We start from the raw sequence: 17496 nt of genomic DNA on the forward strand, positions 1-17496 counted from the left end.
TTCGGCGCTTCCTCCCGACCATGCCCGAGCCCGCCAAGTCGGGCCCCGCCCCGAAGAAGGGCTCCAAGAAGGCGGTGACCAAGGCGCAGAAGAAGGACGGCAAGAAGCGCAAGCGCAGCCGCAAGGAGAGCTACTCGGTGTACGTGTACAAGGTGCTCAAGCAGGTGCACCCCGACACCGGCATCTCGTCCAAGGCCATGGGCATCATGAACTCCTTCGTCAACGACATCTTCGAGCGCATCGCGGGCGAGGCGTCGCGCCTGGCGCATTACAACAAGCGCTCGACCATCACGTCCCGCGAGATCCAGACGGCCGTGCGCCTGCTGCTGCCCGGCGAGCTGGCCAAGCACGCCGTGTCCGAGGGCACCAAGGCCGTCACCAAGTACACCAGCTCCAAGTGAGGCGCCGCGGCCCCTGTCGAACCCAAAGGCTCTTTTCAGAGCCACCCACCTGCCAAGAAAGACTTGTTGTGCTTTGCCTATGATGTGGGGATGGGGATGGGGAGTGGATTATCTTGGGAGGACATCTGAAAAAGTTGTAAACAGGTTTGAGAAACACTAGAGTCTTAAGCATTCGTCCCCAGCCAGGCACTCTTAGTGTTGAGTCGAATCCCCACGTTGTCCCCCCCACAGCGATGCTTTTGTGGTCAGCCAGACCAAGTGGTTCTTTCCCTGCTGGTGACAGCTGACCAGGTGCCAGGCACTTTAGTGCAGAGAGCTTGCTTCTCAATTCCACCAGGCATGGAAACTGTTACCAGCAGCATTTGCTGCACTAACACCGGAGGAAAGTGTCATCTGAACACGTCCCAAGGGAAAGGAGTGTAATTCGGTGAAGCTTCACAGATGGGGGAGAAGCTTGTGACCGTGGACTTCCCCGCCGTGAGGCAGGTTTGTAGGGTCATGGACAAGAGGGACCTGCATAATCTAGGAGCCAAACCAAAGGCTGCATGTGGGCTTCTTTACACAAGCTCCCCCTCTTCACCTTTCTCTGCCATGAAACACACCCATGCTCTTGGGCTGCAGAAAAGGAGCAGGACGAAGGGAAGCAGTCAGTTCTTCCAGAATCAGTGACTGTTGGAGTGTGGACAGCTGACGCATCCCCAGTTATGCTGGAAAGTTCTCTTCACTGAATTCACGCTTTCTGCTTGGTTTTAGGTTCCATTCTGCCTCTTCTGATGACATGGTATCCGTATGGCTTAGTTGAGATTTAAACGCCAATCGCTCCAAAATACTTGGGTTTTCGAAGGCAGAAGCCTCCTCCCCGCCTCTTCCCCACCCCTACCCCCACCCCCCCAACACCACACACACACACCAAAAAAATAACCATCCTGATTATTCCAGTGAGGATAATCTCTAATTATCAGAGTGAGACAGGGCCCGGGACTGACGTGTGGGGGATCACCCTCTAAAATCTGTCTATGCTGGTTTCCTGGCCATGCACAGGGTCCTCCTCTTCTCAGAGGAGCCTTAGATCTGGTTAATGCTCTGCTGCCATTACCTTAAAATCATTAATAATTTTTAACAAGAGACTCCACACTTTTGTTTTGCATGGAACGTCACCAACTGTGTAACCAGTCCTCACATTGCCTTCTACATTCTATTGTCAGAAAAAGGAAAAAAATATTTCCCATGCTCTGCATTCTATCCTTTCTTCAAGGTATGTTAAGTGCAGAGAGATTGCTTCTTAATTCCACTGCCAGGATTTCTATTGTTAAACTAAAACACAAGGAGAAATCAAGAAAGAATTTTAACAAAAGGTCATGGATAAGCATAAGAGCTAGTCATGCCTAGAAACCAAACAGGGTGAACTGCTGATGTAACTTCTACATAAATGAAACTATTAGCCTAAAAGGAAGGAAAGAAGAGAGAGAGAGAGAGAGAGAGAGAGAGAGAGAGAGAGAGAGAGAGAGAAAGAAAGAAAGAAAGAAAGAAAGAAAGAAAGAAAGAAAGAAAGAAATGAAACAAGCTTTATTGACTTCCTGGGAGGTTAACTCACCCTCCTCAACTTCATAGAATCCAACGATCACTCACCAGGTGGTAGAAATAAGGCAGAGCTGGGTAAATTTATGAACTAAGGATGACTACAGGTGACTTTTGGTTAATCAGGATCCAGAACCTCTTCCAAATTTTGCATATAGTGCATAAGTAATGAGAGAAACATAAGATTACCTGTCCACTCAAAAAAGGGGAAAGAGATAAATATTTTCATTAGCCTATTACAATTCTTAAGGTGTTAGTCTAGTGTCATGATCAATTATCCAGAATTATTTCATTGTCACTGTCCCTCATTCTCCTGCCTCCTTAGAGACCATCTTCCCCTAGATTTTTGTTGTGTGGTTTTTTTGTTTGTTTGTTTGCACACTCAAAATTTTTTTCTTTGTACCTCTTGAAAAATTTTTTGAAGAAGATATTCATTCAAGCTACATTTCCACCCAAGGCCAAGACACTCAGAATTCATTCCTGCCTCTTTACCTGTACCAGTGCAGATGAAAGCTCAGGAAAAATACTGGTTCTGGGTCTCAGAGAATAACTAAAGGAAGATCAGCAGCAAAAAGTTCATGTAGAACAAGAGGAGAAGGGCGCCGATCTTGAAAATTGCACCCAGTGTGAAGTGGGCTGGAGCAGGAAGAATAACGAGAGAGTGTATATGTTCCTTCTTTTGGGGGCCACTCTGGTTTTCAGAGTCCCCAGCCCTGAGGTAGCACAGGAAATGTGTGTGGCCCGGAGGGAAATGGGGGTGAGCACTGAGGCTGTGGCTCAGTCATAATTCACCCTTCCTTCCGGACCAGGACTTGCTCGACTTGTGTTTAAGCATCCAGCACACCTTCCGTGCAGTCTGTGAAGAATGCACAGACAAGAACATTGGTGTCTCCAGGAGGTTCTATTTCTACTCAGGAAAAGAGGAGGAAAAATAACCCTACTAAGCTGGTGGGACAGAGTTTACTTATGAGGAGATGGTGAGAAGTAGGCTGATGGGGGAGAATGGAAAGAAAATTTTTCAATGTATCTGGGGTTTTGGGTGTGTCTTTTTTAGTTCCTGCTTTTGGAAACTCATGAATGTATTAATTATGCAAAAAGGGTTTAAAATTTTTTAAAATTTAGTTATGTATTTTATTTTAGAATAAATGTGCAGAGTGTATAAAAGAAAGATCTTTGTCATTCTTACTATTTAAGTTTTAGAAATATTTTTCTTTTTTAGTTTTTAATCTTGTTTTCTCTTGGAGCGAGCTGGGGGATGCATGATATGACAGGTGAGTGATATGACATGTGAGCGATATATGATTAATACAATCTGTTTTCAGAAGAAGCAATAAAATAACTCGGGTTCTTTCTCCAAGAATGTTTCCTCACAGGAAAACAAAATAAAACAAACAAAAGTAAGGATCTCTGTTGCACTTTTTCTAATCCCCATCTCTGCTGCCCTTTGCTTTGAAAATGAAGTGGAGTCTGAGCCCTTAGCCCAGGAAACCCTGCAAACCCTAAATACCTGAGAGGTTGTTTCTCTGTCCACCTAAAGGGTCAGGACCTGTCAGCAAGGTGGTTTGAAGGAAATGAAAGTCCTGCTTAAGTTAAAGCACAAAACTACATACAGATGACCAACAGACATATGAAAAAGATGCTCAATGTCACTAATCATAAGAGAAATACAAATTAAAACCACAATGAGATATCACCTCTCACCTGTCAGAATGGCTACTATCAATAAATCAACAAACAACAAGCGTTGACAAGGATGTGGAGAGAAGGGAACCCTTGTGCACTGTTGGTGGGAATGCAAATAGGTGCAGCCACTGTGGAAAACAGTATGAAGAGTCCTCAAAAAATTAATGGAACTGCCTTATGGCCTAGTGATTTCATTTCTGGGGATTATCTAAAGAAAACCCAAACACTAATTCAAAAGAATATATGCACCCCTATGTTTTTTTATATCTTTTTATTGATTTCAGAGAGGAAGGGAGAGGGAGAGAGAGAGAGAAACATTAATGATGAGAGAGAATCGTTGAATGGCTGCCTCCTGCATGCCCCCTACTGGGGATCAAGCCCCCAACCCGGGCAGGTGCCCTTGACAGGAATCTAACCCAGGTCCCTTTAGTCCACAGACTGATGCTCTATCCACTGAGCAAATCTGGGACCCTTCGGTCACAGCTCTACTCACTGAGCCAAACTGGCGGGGGCTGCACCCCTATGTTTATTTCAGTGTTGTTTACAATAGCCAAGCTAAGCAACCCAAGTCCCCATCAATAGCTGAGTGGATAAAAAAGCTGTGGTACATGCAATGGAATATTACTCAATCATAAAAAAAGAATGAACTCAACATTTGTGACAGCATGGATGGACCTAGAGGGTATTAGGCTAAGTGAAATAGGCCAGACAGAGAAAGACAGAGACCAGATGATTTTACTTTATATGTGGAATCTAAAGAACAATATAAACAAACAAAATAGAAACAGACTCATAGATGCAGATAACAGATGGATGCTTGCCACAGGAGAGGGAGGTAGGGGGCTGGGTGAAAAAAGTGAAGGGACTGCCCTATCCGGTTTGGCTAAGTGAATAGAACATCAGCCTGCAAACTGAAGGGTCCCAGGTTCCATTCCGGCCAAGGGCACATGCTTGGGGTTGTGGGCTCGATCCCCAGTAGGGGGCGTGCAGGATGCAGCCAATCAATGATTCTCTTGCATCATTTGATGTTTCTATCTCTCTCCCTCTCCCTTCCTCTCTAAAATATGTTGAAGTACATGGTGAGACTACATTTAGCTTTGCAAAAAAACTGCAATATGTAAGGCCTGTATATAAACTATATATATATATGTATATTTTTAGCATGTGGATGTCTAGTTGTCCCATACCAGTTGTTGAAAAAACTATTCTTTCTTTATTGAATTGCTTCCGCTCCTCGGTCAAAGATCAGTTGACTACTGAAATTTCTCCTACCTCTTAATTTCCCCTTCTCTAACACACACTCGCTTCGTTCCCATTCTACTTCTTCAGTTTTATTCAATAAACCCTTCCTAACGATATTCTATTACTTTTTAATTTAAAAAAATAACAACAGCCTTTAAGTTCCATTAGAGGGAGAAGGTCTGAACTTCCAATTCTTAACTGTAGTGATCTTTGGTTGGCTCAAGCTGGAATGTTCACTCCGTGGGCGAGAGAATAAAATAGATTCCTGGCCCGTCCGGGGGTCGAACCCGCGACCTTGGCGTTATTAGCACCACGCTCTAACCTACTGAGCTAACCGGCCACACGGTGGCACCGTTCTCTTTCAATGAAATGATAACATTAAAAAGAAGTTTATGTTCTAAGACAAAGGAATTTTTTTCTATACCTTCACAACCCCATACTATTGAAATATGACTTTTTGGCCACTATTCCACGTTCACACAGTTAAATTGTGTGACTTCATCAGCTCTCACGAAAAGGAGCAATAAGTCTGCCGAAACCCGGGATCGAACCAGGGACCTTTAGATCTTCAGTCTAACGCTCTCCCAACTGAGCTATTTCGGCTCGTCCTGGTGCTGGTTTTCTTGTCAGTTACTTTTAAATAGTCTTTTTAATCTTAGGCTCCCTTTTGGATGCCACATCTCAGAAAACTTAAGATTATTTTTTGCCTCGCTCCTGAAAATATAACGTTTTGCCCAGTAGAGTCAGAGAGATGATGTAATCAAAGTAAATAATACAAAGAATGTGCATCTCCTTAGAGGAGAAGAAATCTGAGGACAAAGTGGGGGGAAATACACAAGACAAGATTAGACGCAGGAGGGACCGGGTGAAGACAGAGCAACAGACTTATTACTTCAGACACACAGAGTTCTCCAAACAAGGCCATTTATTTCTTTTCTGATGAGATTAGGAAGAAATGCCCACCAGCTACCTATGCCTGGTGTTTCCCGGTCTGGTTTATGGGAAGCTGGCTGCGGAGCGCGCCCAGAGCTGGCTCAGACTTCCCAGGTGGCGCTAGCAATCTCCCTGCAGCCTGGAGGCTTCGAAGCGAGAACACCTGGGGGCAGCTTCCGCGTGGCCGGGCACCCCGCGACCCCAGAGAGCAAGGTCCACTTTCCCGCTTCCTTACTCAGGCCCCAAGGAGCCAAGGAATCGTTTAAAGAAAACGACGGGAGCCAGGGAGGCAGGCTGACCTGCCCCGCCGCTGTGAGGTCTGCTGGTGGAGAAGCTGATCGCGGGGATCATTTCCATGGGCCACCTCTGGTTTGATTCCTTCCTGTTTGAAAACGACCAGACGTACTCCTTAATCCGGTGACTATTCGCGGTATCACCTTGGAAAATAGAAAAGCCGCTTTTTAGCCTTTTCTTTGGAGAGAAGGGAAAAAACTCATAAGAATGAGACGAGTTCCTGACACCGCAGAGGGAAGAAAACATGCTCCAGGTGAGGCTCGAACTCACAACCTCGGCATCACCCGCACGTATACCGCCGTATAAGTACCGCGCGCTAACCGATTGCGCCACTGGAGCATGCTTTCCCCGCGCGACCCGCGCGCGCTCTACGGAGCCGCAGACACACGCAGATGCTCGCTCTTCGGGAACCGGAGGCGGACGCCCACCATCCGCGGCCCCGCACAGGCACCTGCACCTGCACCTGCACCTTCTCCTCCCGGGCCGGCCCGGCGGATACAACACGTTTGGGTCGCGGCGCGGTCAGCCCTCCGGGAAGATGCTTCCTCTGAACCTCCGAGAAGCAGCATTTCCCAGGGATCCGGAGCGAGAGGCTGAGCGCGCCGCCCGCGCCTCCGGGCCGCCCTGCCCTGCCGCGCTCCGAGCCCCCGAGTCCTCCGGAGCCCCGAATCCTCCCGAGCCCTTCGGAGACCCCCGGAAAACCGCCTTAGAAGTCAGAGCCAGGAGGTCCGGCATCTCCTGCGGGAAAACGGCCAGAGCAGCGACCCCTCGCGCCTGACGTCACAGAGAAAGGCGGTGCCCCTCCATCCCGCACACCCACCCCGCCCCTGTCTGGGCTCCTGTAGCGGCTCATCGCGGAGCCTGCCTGTGGACAAAATGCCTCCCAACGTCCTCGCGTCCTCCCTGGCCTCTAATCATAGAGGTCAGTTTGGTGTGTTGGTTGGTTAGCTTGCTTGCTTGTTTCTGGCCTGGGGACATGCCGCTACCAAACCGCACACAGGAGACACGCGCCTCCTGGGTTAGGGCATAACTCCTGTCGGTGAGAGAGCGGAGCGAAGGGACTATCTGAGCCTTGGGGGTCTGGGCCCCGGCAAGCCCAGGACTACCCGTACTCCCCCCTGTCTCCAGTCTGGGGGCAGGGGCTTCCCTGTGACCTCCCCTCTCTTATGGTTTCAGCAGAGTTGATGATGTTTTCAGTCTGTTCAGCTTTTTCATGATTGTTCAGGATGGAGAGACGACTGCCAAGCTCCCTACCTGAGGAACTTGAAATCCTGTGTTGCTTTTTTTTTTTTTAACATCACTGAACACAAGACCCTGGAATTAGCAGCTTTTATCAACATGAGTTAAAAAGCACATTCCTGAATGCCAGTGGATGCACTGCAAATATTATAGACATTAACGCAGTAAACAGTGTTACAGAGATGGCTTTGGTTTCCCAGGTTGTTTTCTTCTGACCCCGGATTAAATAGCTTCCTGATCACCTCATCCTGCTGTGGAGCAGAGGCCTGGAAACGTGCGTTACCGAGCAAGGTCCCCTGCCGGATGGGCATGAAAGCCGGTCTATGGCACCTGGCTCTGAAAACACAGCGCTATTTTGAAATCCACTCTCAGGGAGACAAGCCGATAGCTGCCTTCCGGTCCAGGGCTCCTAGCGAGGTGTGATGGGTTTTGGCACCAGGCCTTCCTGGACAGCGCACCCCTCGCCTCCTGCGTTCAGGCTCTGGTCACGTGGGGACTTAATTTGCACTATTTGCTGCTTTGCACACCCTTGGCTGCATGGCTTGCAGTTTGGTTCTGCCTCTAAAAACAACTCAGCTCGGGCCAGTCTGAGCCGGCTCTGCGGTGACAGGAGCATTCACTCATTTAAAAGAAAAACACATACTCATCACATGTATTTGAATTCCGACTGGCTTGTGGTGATTCGGTCATTAAAAAAGCTTGGTTCCTACTATGAAGTGTCATTTTAGCAAGAAAAAAGTGCATCGATTCTTTATTAGTTATCATGCAATTTCGGCTATAACATATCGGTGAACAAATGGTGTTCTTACCTAGACCGGAGAGGAAGTGAAACACGAGCTGAATTCCGAGTGATCAGTTGGACTTCGCCAGAAGGACGGGGGTATATTCTGAGCAGAGAGCAGCGTCGGTGAGGTCGTGACGCATAAAGAGAACCCTGAAGACCCCGGGAACAGCCAGACCCTGGCTGAGTTTGGCGGGAGTGAATCACCTGTGACCACCTTAAGCCATCTTGAGTCTACCAACTTACAGTCAAATTTCAAACAAGGTACAATGTGGAGTGTGTTGGGTTGTCAGGTATCATTGGGTTCAGATGACACAGCAGCTTTGCTGCACTGTTTTGAAGATTGTCGGCTTTAGAATTTCCTACTTTTGTTAGCAGAGAATTCATGCCAAGGGAACACTCCCCACAAAAACCAAGGGTCACAGGCTCCAGTGAGATTCGAACTCACGACCCCTGGTTTACGAGACCAGTGCTCTAACCCCTGAGCTATGGAGCCTTAGCTACTGCCCTGTTTCCTCCTTAAAGTCGGTCATTTGTTCAATTCTTCAGGTTTTTCTTGCTTTGTAGAAAATGTGACATTCTACCTTCAGCCCCTTTCCTATTCTCTGGGCTGTGAACAAAAAAGTCCTGTGTTCTCTGAGAGTCTCACCATCCCCCTCAGTTGTGAGGGTTTGGCTAGGATCAGGGCAGTGGCGGGGGCGGGGCTGGGGCTGGGGCTGGGGCTGGCGGTGCGGGAGGGAATTAGGAGGGAGGTGGGTCGCTTCCCTCTCCACCCGCCTGGTCAAGTAAAGACAGAGGAGCTCTGCTCTCGGGAGCCCTGGCAAAGACACCAGAAAACGGCCGCGATTCACCAGGTAAAGGGGCCGTTTGAAGACGGAGCTCGAAAAAGCAGCAACCACAACGTGCGGAGATGGGGTACGGAGACCGAACCTCACTTATTCTCTCTCGCAGGCTTGTTGGTCAGGAATCTGGGGGAAGCGCATGGGTTCTGGAGAGTCCACTGGGAGACTCTGGGGCTGGGGCCGGAAACCCTCTGAAGGACCCTTGACTGTCGGACCTCACCCGTCTAGGTGGATCGAGAACAAGGGATAGGACCCTCTCGTCCAGATCAGTGGGTCACCCAGCTATTCACTGAGAGTCTCTCCGGATCCTGGAGCAGCATTGAGCTGGACCTGCCGGACCAGGGTTGGGTTACAAAGACCACAGTGACCCTGAAGTCCGGGTCACAGGTGGGGTCGGGCCAAGGGGCCTGGGCCGGGGGTGCTGTGGGAGGGGAGGCGAGGAGGGCGCCCCTCTGGGCCCAACATCCCGTCTTGGGACTGTTGACATTATCTAGGTCCTCACTGACACGCCTACTCTCCTGTCTTCCCGTTTCTTGGTGGGTTCAGAGTTCCATCCAGGTCGGACAAATTCCAAAAATAATTCCCCACCCTCTTTTTCTAGGATGCATCTGGGTGTTGACTGTCCGAGTCTATAATTTAGCGCTTTGAAGGCGCTATAGCCATGTGTCAGGATGGCCGAGTGGTCTAAGGCGCCAGACTCAAGCTTCGCTTCTCCACCTTTGGGGGTTCTGGTCTCCCGCATGGAGGCGTGGGTTCGAATCCCACTCCTGACACGTTGGTATTTTACTTCCCGGAATTCCCTTTATAACACCTTGTGCTATTTTCCTTAGTAATCCAACTAGTATTTCCCTTAGTAATTCAATTGACCGGCCCTCTACACTTGTATCCTGTATTTTGTGGGGGTTTTTTTCCTTGTAGAGAAAATTACTGAAATCTTCACTGCTTTTCCCACACATGGAAAGAATCTGTTACAAAGTTCTATAAAAAATTTGCCACCAAAAAAAAAAAAAATTTGCCAGGTGCTCGCTTTGGCAGCATATATACTAAAATTGAAATGATACAGAGAAAATTAGCATGGCCTCTGCACAAGGATGACATGCAAATTCGTGAAGCATTCCATATTTTTTTTAAAAATTGCCAGTTACCTCCCTGTGTCACCTCTAAACTCTAAGGAAACCCCTTCGAGATTATGACACTGCTGAAAACATTTTAAAGTCATTGATAGCAAAGAAATGCTCCCGCTGTTAAGATAACTTAATCGCTCCCTCTGAGATTTCTCCTCAGAATGATGAAGGTAAAAAATGCAGTCTATGACATTCTACATAGACTAAGATCTTGGCCTTAAAACTGGGATCTTAAAATATCTGCAGCTTTGACATTAAATGAGTTTTTCTTCCTGTAGAACTTTTAAATTACTAGGCAGCAATTTCTCTCCTAGTAAGGCACCTCAGTGAAATTCCAACCCAGCTCCATGGTTGGTTTGCCTGGTGCAGTCATTAGCATTTGAAGTACCAGGTTGTAGGAGGCAGCCTACCTATTCACCAGTTGTATGTAGTGGCTGCATATGAATTTTGTGCCATGCAGCAGCTGCATATAGAAACAAATGTAAATATTGCAAGACAATAGATTTTTAAAACTGTCCAGTAGAAAAAACCAAAATCACGATCAATAGTGCCAACATTCCTGGGGGATGTGACCAACATTCCTGGAAGACTCCAGTGGTTTCTAGAATAGCAGTATCCTGGGTAGGCCAATTGGTAGAGCATCAGATTTTTAATCTGAGGGTCCAGGGTTCAAGTAGTTATCCAGGCGAGTCATGTTTGTTTTATTTTAGTTAATAAGGTCTGGGTAACAGAGCACAATCAGGAATATCTCTAAGTGGGGAAACAATAACAGGCAAAGCCACTGCCCTGAAATAGTTTAAGTTCTAACCTTTCATGAATTATCCTTTCCCACTATTAAGTGAAACACTTCCCCAAGTTTCTAAGAGAAATTGAAAAGGGGCACCACATAGAAATGAACTAGTGATAGCATTGTTGAGAAGTGTGCCACATGGAAATGTGGGTTCGAATCCCATTTCTGACAAGATGTTTTGTTCTTGCCCTGTTCACCGCAATTTATCTGATTGATTCAAATCCAGAGGGTGTTTTGGCCTGGTAAGATACTAAGCAAATCTTATCCTCCTCCCATTACCACCCATATTTGACCCTTAGGCCAGTACTGGCATCTGGTGGGAAAACGAGGAGATGCTGCTAAAAGGTCTACAATGCACAGGATAGACAACCTTTGCATCCAAGAATTATCTGGCCTGAAAAGTCAATGAGAGTCTGTCCTACTGTAAATTCCTAGGCTTAGCAGAAAACCCTCTCACCCCAGAGCGTAATAACGCGTTCAGGAAGCCCCCCTCACCCACACCCCAGTGTGTAATGACAGTGCTTGAAAGGAACGTCTCCGGCCTCGACCTCTCAAGTCCACGTCACATCCAGAAAGGACAATAATTCTGAAACTTGCAGGACAAAACACGAGCTCTGAACCGACTGCAAAAACAGTTTGTTTTCTCCACTTTACCCCCCACCCCAGTGTGAGTCGTCATCACCCAAGTTTTTCTAATCAAAGAGAAACATTTCTTTTACTTGGCACGAGAGAAATGAATTCTCTAAATGTAGACTTTGATGTTGTTGAACTTTTCCTCAGCAACTTTTCCTTGATTTGGGCAACTGTCTTTTCCAATGCCTTTCACAATCATATGAGCCTTGGGTTTGTTCTTGAATAATTGATGCTAGTTAGAGGTTTGCGGAATCCATGGAGGCTTCTCTACCCCTCTCATCTGCTGACTTTTAATTAGACCTTAAAAATTACTTTTGGTAAGTAACTATTTTATGGCCTTTTATATTCATAAGAACTTTTAAACAAATACATGTTTTAGGAGCTCTCATTACTGAGGTCTGCCCAAAAGATATTCTTACAGGAACAGGCAGAAAATAAAGATTTAAAATATGTTGGAAGATCTTTTAAAGTCAATGGTTTTGAATTTCCCAAAGACTGCCAATGGAAAAGCACATTAGAAATGCTCTAAATCTATGAATCACAGGGTGAGCGATGTGCTCTGACCTCCCATGACAACATTTCTTCTGCTCATCAGTCAGGGAACAGTTCATCTTTTCTAGATATAGACAAAAGGAAGTTGTTTTATTTTTAATTAGGATTCCCCCTGCAAAACGTTGTTACTTCTGGTTAAACATAATGTATTAAGTACAAGCAATTATCTAGGCTTTCTCAAGGTGCATCATGTTCACTAACTCTGGCCTCTCACCCATTAACAGTTTATTGGTCATAAAATGGGGCCTATCTTTGCATCCTAGAATCTGGCGTCCACATTTAACCATATTGTTCTGAATTATTTCTGTTCACCTGTCAGGGACCAGCCTGACAGGTTGAACCAGGCTGAGGTAGGGAGGTGGGAATTGAGAAAAGAAAGAAAGATAGGACGGCAGGATCGGGAGGAGTCTGCAGGTAGTCATGGATCGACTGCACCTCTGCAAGCCGTCGAGCTACTGCAGCTACTTTTATTGACTATGCAATGCCTTTTATACACAAATACTGAATAGGAGGTCAACAAAGAGGAATGTACTCTCTGTTCTTCTTAATCTCTAAGATAAAGCAGGAGGCCAAGTTCTCGGTAAATATTTACAGACTTTTGATAAACTATGAAAGGTCTCTCTATTCTGCTCATCTGCTGACAATAGGAATGTGCCATCAAAACAAGTTAGATCGAAACAAGTCAGGGGACACTGCGTGGGAAGGGACTAATTCTTGTCGGTCCCTTCGGGTGCAAGGACTCTGTCAGCTTACACCCGGTCTCCAACATTCACCATCTGGGAATTCTGAGGAAAGAACCAGTGAGTTACAAACATAAAAGGGGGAGTGAGGATTGTGCTCTGCGTCTAAATTTAGAAAAAATGAGCCCAAAACTAAACCAGGCAATCTATTTCTTTTTTTTAGAAAGAGCGAGGGTCTCACAGGAAATGAAACTCACGGACCGGCAATACCTTCAAGTTTCTTCTTAGCACAATGAGATGAATACACTCGGTGTGAGCCCAGGTGCCTAGGGACGCAGGTAGGGGGTCCAGGCACGGTTTTCCTCATCATCTCTCTCTCCCTCCTCCTTGGACACTTGAATCCGCGGGAGCACTTCCTTCCCTGGAGCCCATAAAGCGCAGTGCCCTTCAGCCGGGGTCTGGCCTCTTGCGAGTCCTAGCAGAAGGGCTGGTCCCATCTGTCCCCGCCTGAAACCAGAGCCACCCTCATTCCACTTTGGTGCTCAGTGAATTCGGCTCCATTTCGGAGAGTCCAGCACCCAGCAGAGCCCAGTTCACCCGCGAGGGGTCAGGCGCTGGTGGATGAACTGACCTGAACTCTGCCCCTGTGCGCTCAGCCTAGTCCCCCTAATGTCGGAGAGTGTGACCTCCCACCCCACATCTTATTCACCCGAGGATTTACCCAACTTGCTAACACTTGTCCACACAGAAGTCTTATCATCTCACATACCGTATTCCCCTTCATAATATGAGAAAATCTTTCTCGCTGCCATGGTTGTACACCTGTAGTCGTGGCCGAGTGGTTAAGGCGATGGACTAGAAATCCATTGGGGTTTCCCCGCGCAGGTTCGAATCCTGCCGACTACGTCTGAGGGTCTACTTTATGCTAAGCTGCTGCTCCGCGAGCAGCCCCCAAAAGCGAGACACTCCACTACCCCTTACTTAGCCAACCGTGGCGACCAGTGTTCGCTAACCTTAAACGCAAACCCCACACTCCCTTCCCTCCCACAAAACAAATGAGTAGGGTGGTTTCTTCAAAGTTTGCTCGAGGGGCAGGTTTCAGCAGGGGTCAAAGCCCTCTCCAAGTTTCTCTCTCCCTAACCTTGCTCAAATCAAACTAATTTATTTCAAAAAGAGACAGTTTGGTGGAGCATAGTAGCTATTTTTATTTTAAAATGTATCATAGTGTTAAATTGGGAATAGGAACTTGGGAAATATTTTTAATGATGATGAAGAGACCAAGACCTCTCAGAAGTAAAGAATATGATGAAGGAAAAAGCAGTTAATAGATTATTGGAAGATAAAGTTTAGAGAAAAAAAACCCACCTAGAAACACATCAAAGGTGAAAAATAGTAGTGAAAAGAAAGGCGAACTACTAGTTCAGGAGATTCAATGTCTTCTGATGACTGGCAATTCCAGAAGGAGACAGGAGAAAACCTGGAGGGGCATTTTATTTTTAAAAAATATATTTTATTGATTTTTTTTACAGAGAGGAAGGGAGAGGGATAGAGAGTTAGAAATATCAATGAGAGAGAAACATGGATCAGCTGCCTCCTGCACACCCCCTACTGGGAATGTGCCCGCAACCAAGGTACATGCCCTTGACCAGAATCAACCTGGGACCCGTCAGTCCGAAGGCCGACACTCTATCCACTGAGCCAAACCGGTTAGGGCGGGCATTTTATTTTTAAAAAATACAAGAAAAATTCAGGACTGCAGGATTTGATGATCCAGATGGAAAGGAGACCCTTAGACATATTAGGAAATATTTCCCTACTTCAAAGTCATGAAGATATTCCCCTGTGTTGTTTCTAGAAGCTTGCTTTATTTATCTATCTGTCTATCTTTCTACTTATCTAACTTCTACATTCAGATCCACAGACTATACGGAAGTGGCTTTGTGGATAATGTCGAAAGAGTCAATTTAATTTTCTGCATGGCTATACTCATTTGATCATTTCCCCACACCTTATATTCACAGTTTATGCAAATACTATTCATTCTCACTATTTCTAAAGTGCTCCCTTGGTCATAAGTTAGGGTATGGAGTGTAGGGGTCTCCGTCCGAATTCTATTTAGTGGCATTGTCTGTCCATGGACCATGGACCATTGTCTTAATTATGCTACATTTATGTCTGTAGTGTTTGGTAAAGTAAGTCCTCTAATTTTGCTTTCCTTTTTAAAGGTAACTTGGGCTACTTTGGCCCTTTTCACTTTAATATTATATTTTAGTCAATTTATCAATTTCAAAAAAAAAAAAAGACACCTGATGGTATTGTTACTAAAAATGCACTGACTCTATAGACCAATGTGGGGTAGAGTTGAGATCTTTACAGTACGGAGTGCTCCAATCTAGGTTATTTCTAGGAACTTTATGTTTAATATAACATTTACTGGCATATTTACTTGAATTTTCTTACTGCATGTGGCTGCTTTAATTATATTTTTTACATTGATGGGAATGTAAAATGGCTTAAAGTAGAACCTGGTTGAATCCACTGGACCTGGCCTAGACCTGTCTAACTCTGGTCTCTCCAAACTGCATGGTCAGGAACCCACATCTCATAACCACTTGGAGATGAGAGAGACAAGGACAACTGGTTTGACTGGAACCTCAGCTTCAGGTGTGGGTGCAACTTTGCCTCCGAATAGACAATATCAAGGTTAATGAATCACGCAGCCTGGATGTAAAGAGCATGCTTCTGTAGCAGCGTCATGCCTGATTTACCCGAGTGATTTCGTCTCTTATTATCACTACAACTAGGCTACATGACAGAAGGAAGAAACGCAAACGTGGGGGGTTCTTTGGCTGCGGCAGACCCTTCGATGAGTTTAAGAATTCCCTGGAATTGTTTGCTACCCCTGGGTTTATCTTGGGTGAGAGAGTGCCTAAGTTTCCAGTCCATATGCCAGGGGGTGGTAAACCCACACAGGTTGTAGAAATCTACCCCAACACCTTCACAGTCCATTAAAGGGACAAGGGAGAAATGGCCAGCTTTGTTTTCTTGTTTTGAGAAATGCCTAAAATGCCTTCCCATGGCCATGAGGCCCAGACGCGTTCTTTTTAACTAGTGCAAGCAGCTTCCCTACGTGGGCTCAGCAGCTCACGACAGCCAGGGGTCGCCCCCATATTGAGGGCAGCCCCACCCCAGGGCCTTTGTGGTGTTTTTTGTGTTCACACGCCAACGCTGGCACACACCCCTTGAAGTCAATGCACAGATGCTTGTCTCAGCCACAACTCTAAGTCCCTTCAGAACTTGCTCTTCATCTTCTCCTTTACCTCTTACTGTCTTGTTGCTCCCTGAGGTAAACCACGTCTTTTTCTATAACCGGGATCCACAGGCCTGGCTACATTGTACATTCTGTGTATAGAAGGCCCTGGACCAGCTCTCTCTGCAGAGTAGCACCAGCACTTCTTGTGCAGATCAGAAATTTCCATTTCTATTCGTGCTTTAGCTTTCCATCTTACCCATGTGGCTAGACGGCCAGAAACAAGCGTTTTCCCCAACCTCCCCGGATGGGTTTTGTTTTAGGGCCGTGTTTGTGCACTTCCTGCCCAGTGGACACTAATCTGCTCAGGGGTAGTAGGGCGGGGGGGGGGGGGTGCCTTTGTCTTATTTACCTTCCTGTCTCCAGCACCTCACCCTCCACAGGAGTTCCATCAGCTGCTACGCAAATGATCCTAAGAAGGCGCTCTTAATTACTTTTTCCCACAACAGGGACTTGGAAACGTCTTCCTCCCCACGAGTTCTTAGGTTGATTCCGTTCCAGTTTCTCCTCTCCCCAATTCCTTCCTCCTGCTTTTCGGGTTGATAAACACTTTGTAGACCAAGAAGGGACTACCCAGAGGGACACCAGCTGTCACCCCCCTGAGACGACGCTTGTTCACTAAAGAGGAGGGTCTGTCTCTGTATTTTGCAAGCGCTGCTCCTACCCTCCCTTTACAATCGCTGTCCTCGCTCTGCGCTCCTGAGGTGCGGGATGGCGCTGGAGACTGCGTGTGCAGTTGTGTTGGGTGAACACAACCCCGAGTCTGGTACAAGGTCCCAGCCCTTAGCAGGTGCGTGCTGGAAGGTTGTGCATGGAATCGATGTTTTGCAAGTTCCTTGTGTTTATTTGTTCGTTTTTTAATCGCCGAGACAACTGGAAGGAGAGGTGTGTCTCTTTTGCACGTTTGCTCCTCCAGGTGAGCAGGGGAGTTCCGTCCTGGGTCTCTATGGGCGAGCGCCCAAGCGCCTGGGCGGAGAGGGTCGAGGCTCACAACGCAGTGCGCGGGCGGGTGTTTGTTCAGCCTGCGGGCCCTGCACCGCCTCGCTGAGTGGCGGGGTCGCTCCCACGGGGTTAAAGTCGTTACGCAGCCCAGAGAGATGCCTACACACCCGCCGTGAACCCCACCAGCACAGACTCCCACGCGCGGCTCTGGGCTGAGAGTTGCGCCGCGGAGTGTCCTGAGTGCGCACGGGAGCGGAGACCTGGGCGAAGGGGGCACTCTACAGGGCTGGGGTCGCATGGACCCCGAAAATCCCGCCCCGGAAACTTGTTCTGTACCTGGGTCCAGGGGACAGTCTCTGCGCAACAGCCGTGAGGACGGCTTCAGGGCCGGTGGGAGCGCGCACTGGGCACCTGCCTGCCGGTGGAGGTCCGCAGGATGACCTTGAAATGCGCGGCTCGGTCACGCTCCTCA

At 47.2% G+C, this 17496-nt stretch overlaps 2 protein-coding genes and 7 non-coding genes across 12 annotated transcripts in view; 5 read left to right on the forward strand and 4 right to left on the reverse strand.

Moving 5' to 3' along the window:
* Positions 1–20: 20 nt before the first annotated feature.
* On the forward strand, positions 21–446 carry LOC129147949 (histone H2B type 1-C/E/F/G/I-like). The gene has a single exon (XM_054711935.1). The coding sequence runs from the start codon at positions 21–23 to the stop codon at positions 399–401; it is 381 nt and encodes a 126-aa protein (XP_054567910.1). The 3' UTR covers positions 402–446.
* Positions 447–5170: 4724 nt separating this feature from the next.
* TRNAI-AAU (transfer RNA isoleucine (anticodon AAU)) lies at positions 5171–5244 on the reverse strand. Its single transcript has one exon. It is a non-coding gene; the product is annotated as a tRNA-Ile (tRNA).
* A 190-nt stretch (positions 5245–5434) lies between these two features.
* On the reverse strand, positions 5435–5507 carry TRNAF-GAA (transfer RNA phenylalanine (anticodon GAA)). Its single transcript has one exon. It is a non-coding gene; the product is annotated as a tRNA-Phe (tRNA).
* An 869-nt stretch (positions 5508–6376) lies between these two features.
* Positions 6377–6470, reverse strand: TRNAI-UAU (transfer RNA isoleucine (anticodon UAU)). The gene is made up of 2 exons: positions 6433–6470; positions 6377–6412 (listed from the first exon to the last, which is right to left on the reverse strand). It is a non-coding gene; the product is annotated as a tRNA-Ile (tRNA).
* Positions 6471–6962: 492 nt separating this feature from the next.
* Positions 6963–17496, forward strand: part of ZNF184 (zinc finger protein 184) — a 31603-nt gene continuing 21069 nt past the window's right edge. For 2 of the 4 annotated variants that reach the window (XM_054711896.1, XM_054711897.1), the window contains exons 1-3: positions 6963–7053; positions 8184–8415; positions 12996–13110. The gene's annotated coding sequence lies outside the window, so the exon portion shown is untranslated. Of the gene's footprint in view, positions 7054–7400; positions 7645–8183; positions 8416–9306; positions 9381–12995; positions 13111–17496 lie in introns of those variants that run through there. The other 2 variants (XM_054711898.1, XM_054711899.1) reach the window with 2 other exon arrangements.
* Positions 8575–8647, reverse strand: TRNAT-CGU (transfer RNA threonine (anticodon CGU)). Its single transcript has one exon. It is a non-coding gene; the product is annotated as a tRNA-Thr (tRNA).
* Positions 9659–9766, forward strand: TRNAL-CAA (transfer RNA leucine (anticodon CAA)). Its single transcript has 2 exons — positions 9659–9696; positions 9720–9766. It is a non-coding gene; the product is annotated as a tRNA-Leu (tRNA).
* On the forward strand, positions 10013–10119 carry LOC114229425 (U6 spliceosomal RNA). Its single transcript, XR_003615498.2, has one exon. It is a non-coding gene; the product is annotated as a U6 spliceosomal RNA (small nuclear RNA).
* Positions 13597–13678, forward strand: TRNAS-AGA (transfer RNA serine (anticodon AGA)). Its single transcript has one exon. It is a non-coding gene; the product is annotated as a tRNA-Ser (tRNA).

Source organism: Eptesicus fuscus, chromosome 22 (assembly GCF_027574615.1).
Source record: "Eptesicus fuscus isolate TK198812 chromosome 22, DD_ASM_mEF_20220401, whole genome shotgun sequence".
NCBI lineage: Eukaryota > Metazoa > Chordata > Mammalia > Chiroptera > Vespertilionidae > Eptesicus > Eptesicus fuscus.